This window comes from Rhinatrema bivittatum, chromosome 11, assembly GCF_901001135.1.
Source record: "Rhinatrema bivittatum chromosome 11, aRhiBiv1.1, whole genome shotgun sequence".
Lineage (NCBI taxonomy): Eukaryota > Metazoa > Chordata > Amphibia > Gymnophiona > Rhinatrematidae > Rhinatrema > Rhinatrema bivittatum.
In genome coordinates, this window is record NC_042625.1 from 90,145,131 (window position 1) to 90,151,524 (window position 6,394).

A 6,394-nucleotide genomic window follows, 5' to 3' on the forward strand; every position below is an offset into this window, starting at 1 on the left:
ATAAGTAGTATGGTCTGGGCAAGCCTGTAAATCCTACTGACTTTTGCGATTTCTCAACACTCAAAGGCTTTTCAATCTGTAATTTCGTTTTACAGAATGCTAATAAGTCAGATTTGAATGCTATTTAAGGGTAGTTTGAAGAATCATCATCGGCATCCCCATCTAGGGATTTCTTCATGACCATGACATGCAAATTCATCAACATAGGTCACAATAAAAGCCATAAAAATCACACTCTCCCCGATTTCCCTTTGTGATGCATGCGACCAGAACCACGATGTAAGCAAGTTCCTATCCCCAAGGTCCTGCAATAGTAAGAGGCAGCAGGCAGCCTGGAGAAATTAGCGATTATACCTAGTTTTTTGGTTTTGGAGCAGAGATGATTCCAAAATATTGCTTGCTCCATAACGCTGCGTTCTGCATTGTCTGACTCCAAGAAAACTACTGCAATCAGAGAACAATAATTTCTGGCCAATATTTAGGTAACTCCAAAAGCTTTTCAGGCGGGAAAAACCCCCCCAATAAATATCCCAGCAAAGGAGAGAAAGAGAAAACACAACCGTTCCAGCGTTTCTGAGGCCGGCCTGAGAACCTCGTTTCCCAGGATGCACCTTGACTTAGGTTGTTTACCTGGAAGGGGACGTCACCCCGCCTTACACGGTCCGCGGGAGGCACGTGCGCAGCCCCTCAACCAATGCCAGGGGCCCATGGTTGCGTCACGTGCCGTCGTTTGGCGCTTTTGTTCGCTGCCGTTGGGCACTAGGGACTCAGTCCGCCGGAGCGCAGTGGTAGCCGTAGTTGGTGCAGGTGGGTGTGAGTGGCCAGGGGCTGGAGTAACGGCGGGGGGTAGAAGCCCGTTTTGGATTCTGTGATTTAAATGGAGACTTTCTACTACTTCCCCCCCCCCCCTCTATTATGGCGGGAATGAGAAAAGCCCTCCCTCCCCCCTCGATTACCCCAAGCAGCGGCCTCTTTGTGTGGTTGGAGCCCTCTCCCCCCGCTCCTTTGTTTAGCCTGACGGACCCTTTCTGCAGGCGGATTATGTCTTTCTGGGTTGTTTTTGTCAAGGGGTGGGCGCGGCTGGAGGATTAGCACTCGGGGACCGAGCTATAACGCTGCCTCTGCCTGGCTAGCGGAGAAGCAGGTGCGGGGGGTCTCTAGCGGTTGTGGGTGCTGGGTTCCCGTTCGCGCCCTACGCTTTGAACGAGAAGCAGGCAGCGTGAGCTAGACCAATAACGGGTGCGTCACCGCGCGGTGTGGGAGCGCATGCATCCCCATGCTCTCTGCCGAGAGCCTGACGGGGGAGACGTCCCGGCCTCTCGCTTGGCTGAGGCTTTTTCTGCATGTGGCGCGAGAGGTTTGGAGCTACGCGGCGGGGGCGGGGGGGGCAGGGGGTCCTCGTTCGCACCCAGCGCCCGCGGCTACCCGCCATTCTGCAGGTTTGAACGACGGACCCAACCGCTCGTGTGGTCTGTGTGCGCGCGCCAGTTCGCCTGATTGACAGTTGTGGGAGCCAAACGGAGCGTGCGTGAGTGCCGCCACGCCCCTCGTCTGCGGGCCGCCCGCGGAAGGCGGGGCTCCTGAGCTGTGCGGCGTGTGCTTCGCGCGCATCGGCAGCGCCGTGTGGCGGTTTGTTACTCGCGCTCTATTGTTTTGAATTCTTGGACTGCGTTGGGGGAGGGGCTAGATTGCTGTACTCTATTTCTATTGGACTAACGGAGAAAAGATCTCTAGCCAATCAGGGGTGGGGCGCTGAGCTCTTTGTTGGTCTTGGCAGGGCGGTGGAACCGCTGCTTGTTTTGTAGATGAATTGGGGATGCGGGCTGAAATATGTGGGAGACCAAAGCAATCTGAAGATAAAAGGAAACTACTCATTTACTTCTTTCTTAATGACTGCTGTCTCTGTTAGTTGGACTTTACTTTCATGCAGCAGTTTTAAGAAAGACACCCTCTTAAAGGGACAAAAGGACTGCATGTCAAACCCCTGACCGCGTGTACCATGTCTCACGAATTGGTGGTGGTTCCGTTTTTAAGAGCAAAGCGAGTTTAACCCTGACCCACAGGCCCCTTAAAATGGTACATCGTGTAGTCTTGTTACTCTTGAACATATTTATGCCTTTAAATTTTTATCTCTATATGTCTGGAAGTTTCTTAGAATGCACCCTAATCTGCTGAGCAGACTAGAAAGGCCATCTTGGGCATTATCTAGTGTCATTGACTGTTATAAATTGTAATTTTGGCCCTTTCTCTGGTTTTGAAACAGCTCTACAAGTCGCAATATTGACATAGGATAGATACAGTTTATGGTTCAAAATCTAACCTGAGTAGCATTGGGGGGGGAGGTGTTGTCAGCTAACAACTTACTGATTACAAATGGTATAAAGCGGTTTATAGGGTCATATTAGTAGTCTAGCTGCTGAATTCCTGCCCAACTACTTAATGCTGTTTTGGTTCTTCATACTTTATTTGCGACTAAAGATAATTGACTTGTCTCCTTAAAAATGGCCTCAATATTTTTCAGGACTAGTTTCTGCAGTATGAAAGTGTATCGATACTGCAAAGTATAGCACCTTAAATTCTTTCTAAGAAATAGAATAGGATGGCAGAAAAGGCCAATCTAGTCTGCTCAGTTTCATTTCTGGTGCAATGTTGATGACTTCAGTTGATCCAAGGAACAAAGATCAGTTTAGTACTAACAAAAGTATTTTTTTCTTTTTAGGTGTTTCTTCAGCTGATTTATTTTTTTTTTTTGTGGCGCATATTTTGAAGTGTTGTAATGGCTACTTCTGGTAGGTGACTCTTTGTATATAAACTAAATGTCATGCTGATGCTTTCTGCATCCATAGTCCTTCATAATTCTGAAATGAAAACCATTGTTTATTTGAAAAAAGACCAATAGTGCAATATTTTATTTACCTTAGTAAGTGTTAATAGTAAGTAATAAAACATCTTTCAACTTTAAAAGCATAAATTCCTATGTCAATAAAAATCATGCATGTAAGTTGAAAAAAATTGGCAGGCTTTCAGCACTCATTGCTATGGATATGTTGGCCTATTCCGCTATGGGGAAGAAGGTGGAGATTGATGCAGAGGGATTACTGGTGAAACACTAACAGGCCGATTCAGTACAGTGCGCATTTGACACGCTAGCTTTACCCCTTAGTAAGGGGTAATAGCGCATCAAACGCGCGTCCAAACACACCCCCCCTCCCCCCCCCCCGAAATTAATAGTGCCTGCAACATGCCAAATGCATGTTGATGGCCCTATTAGTTATTCCCGCGCTATTCAGTGAGTAAAATGTGCAGCCAAGCCACACATTTTACTTTCAGAAATTAGCACCTACCCAAAGGTAGGCGTTAATTTCTGCCGGCATGGTGATATTAAGTCGGAGGTCCCAAAAGTTTAAAAAAAAAAAAAAAAAAAATTTAAATCGGCTCACGGGTTGAAAACTGGACGCTCAATTTTGCCGGCAGCAGGTTTGAGAACAGACGCTGGCAAAATTGAGCGTTGGCTGTCAAACTCGCTGACAGCTGCCGCTCCTGTCCAAAAAGAGGCACTAGGGACGCGCTAGTGTCCCTAGCGCCTCTTTTTACTGCAGGCCCTAATTTGAATTTTTTTTCTGAATTGCGTGCACAGGAGAGTGGCCTGTGCGCATACTGGGAGAGCGGGTGCTCTCCCATGATTTTTACTGTATCAGCCTGTAAAAGAGGGGGGGAGGGGGAAGGAAGAAGGGATCTGTACTTCTCAGTTTCCAGAACTAACACATTCTTGGTGTAAAGAATGGTGTACACACTTGCACCTTTTTTAATGTTTAATACATATTTCAATACTAATATTGTCAGTTATAATTTAGTAAAGATAGTTTTGCCTTTCTATAAAGGTTGTGCAACTTTAACAGGTCAGTCTAGTCTGAATGTAGACTAAACTGCTTTCTGGCATGAAGTTACAAGCAAAATCATTAACATAGTTCGGTGTCTAGGCTAGTTTGACTCCATAGATAGTACTGTACACTATCAGATTGGGTTCCCAGCTAGGACTCCTCATTGAGATGCTGGCTCGGAATACTTTTGCTAAAACATAATCCTGATGAAGAGGGCTGACTTTGATGGTTGGGAGTGTTAAACAGTTGTATTCTGTGGTTAGGCAAAAAGCATTAGTATAGTTCTCAAAGGAAAGACCACATCTTTGGATAAGCTGGGCTGTTTATGATTCAGAGGGTTTTCATCATAAAAGAATGGAGTGTACTTTTTTTTTTCCCTGCCCCCCCTCCTCCCCTTTAGATATTCAAGTAAAAGAACTGGAGAAGCGTGCCTCAGGGCAGGCATTTGAACTTATATTGAGCCCTCGGTCAAGTGAAACAGTTCCAGAGTTTCCCCTCTCTCCTCCCAAAAAGAAGGATCTTTCGCTAGAAGAAATTCAGAAAAAATTGGAAGCTGCAGAAGAAAGGCGCAAGGTAACAAAACTCATTTAACTGTAACCAAGAATCTGGAACAGTGTCATTAACTCTAGTGGCATGGTGTCCATTTCTAAGTCCCCAAATGTTTCTCTATGAAACATTCTTTGTAAAAATCATGCATTTGCTGTATTAACTGCATAGTTATATTTCCAGGTGTTTACTGTAATGTTTCCCCTAAACAGCATGGCAACCTACCAAAGCCACCATGGACTGTATATCTGATCTGTTTACACATTTGAGAATGCTGTAATAAGACAGCTGAAATTGAATCTATCACTACACATTGCTAGTAGTTCAGTATTATCCTGACAGGTGAACATTAGCATACATTTCACTGTAATCTAAATTCCTTTCCTTGGCATGTTTAGTCTCATGAAGCTGAAGTGTTGAAGCAACTGGCTGAGAAACGAGAGCATGAAAAAGAAGTACTTCAAAAGGCAATCGAAGAAAACAATCTCTTCAGCAAAATGGCAGAAGAGAAACTGACTCATAAGATGGAAGCAAACAAAGAGAACAGAGAGGCGCAGATGGCTGCTAAGCTTGAGCGCTTGCGAGAGAAGGTAGGTTAAGACTTCAGAATTTCCTAAAACCAGAAATTCTGAACTCTACTCAGTCTTGGATTTAAAAAAACAAAAGCAGGGAGTGAAAATACTTCATGGGGTGAAGTACTGCTGCACTGCGGGCTGAGGTATTTTTGCTTATTTTTAAGAATCCCCTTTTTATAAAGAGATCCTTGGGTATAGTTAGACATGGGAGTGCTTATTGGCCACTCTGGATTCAGGCAGAGTCTAGATGAGGTCCCCTTTCTTCCCTGCTGCTTAGTTGATATTGGTGCACTGTTCTGCTTTTACCTTTACATAGTTAGTGATATTTATTCACTAAAGAAGAAACGTTTTCACCCCTTAGGATAAGAAGGTGGAAGAAGTTCGAAAGAACAAAGAATCCAAAGATGATGCTGAAAACTGAATTGGGCTATTCAATCTGACACTGCATTTTTTTTACTGTAATATCCAAAGATGGGTTTTGTTTACTTGTCAGTGTTTATATTTTTTCCAGAATAATCCTAGAAGCTGTAATACTGTAGAGCTGTATAGCTGATCTAAACTGCACATGGTTAGGTGTGGCAACTAAAAAGCAATTTGCAAGTTTCACTTTTAAGTGTTCTTACTGATGTAGCTGTTGCATCCTTTTCTACTCAGATATGTTTGGTACTGGATTGATGGCTAGTCGGCTCTATACATGTTTGAAAGATGTAGGACGTTTTGAAATATTCAATCCTGTTACATGCTGAATACTGCAACTTAAATCTGTATGTGACTTGGTCTACAATATACTGTAATTTGTTTAATGATTTAATAAAGCTACACAGTGATGTTCTATTCTGGCAGTAGTATGTACAAACCAAGGCATAATTGTTCTATACATTGTAGTTGAAGTGCCTTTGTGGGGAAAAAGTAAAAGTCTTTTTTTTTTTTTTTTCAAGTTAAGTCTAATGCCAGAGATTGGTGCAAAGGCAGTTATAGTGGCAGCTGCTTAAAAAAAAAAAAAACAAACCTGCCTTATGGTACTCTGCTCCTTTGGGATGGGCTAGAGGGTTACTAGAGTGTAACTAAGGTGAGCTATCTTTGCAGAATAAGGTTTTTGTTTTGTTTTGGGGCGTTTTCTCCCCCTTCACATGTGTCCGTCCCTCATTTTCTAAATAAAACTAGAATAAGAAACATGGTAACCTATATTTTTGTTGGCGCCTATTTATTTTTAAGCTGCTTAGTTTCTATTTAGGTGGTATAGATGGTTGAGACAGATACTAACTATCCTTAGCTTAACATTTACAAAATGTTGGTAGTAGCTGTACCACTTACCAGCTTGGCAGTGCATTTCAAAGCATCAGAACTCTTGTAAGGTGCTTCCTGGAGAACTGTAAAATGCTGTATGCAAGC

At 43.6% G+C, this 6,394-nt stretch overlaps 1 protein-coding gene across 1 annotated transcript; it reads left to right on the forward strand.

Annotated features, from left to right (window-relative positions):
• Positions 1 to 705: 705 nt before the first annotated feature.
• STMN1 (stathmin 1) lies at positions 706 to 6,187 on the forward strand. The gene is made up of 5 exons (XM_029619413.1): positions 706 to 807; positions 2,720 to 2,789; positions 4,282 to 4,454; positions 4,826 to 5,017; positions 5,364 to 6,187. The coding sequence occupies exons 2-5, from the start codon at positions 2,777 to 2,779 to the stop codon at positions 5,421 to 5,423; spliced, it is 438 nt and encodes a 145-aa protein (XP_029475273.1). The 5' UTR covers positions 706 to 807; positions 2,720 to 2,776; the 3' UTR covers positions 5,424 to 6,187.
• The last annotated feature ends 207 nt before the right edge of the window (positions 6,188 to 6,394 follow it).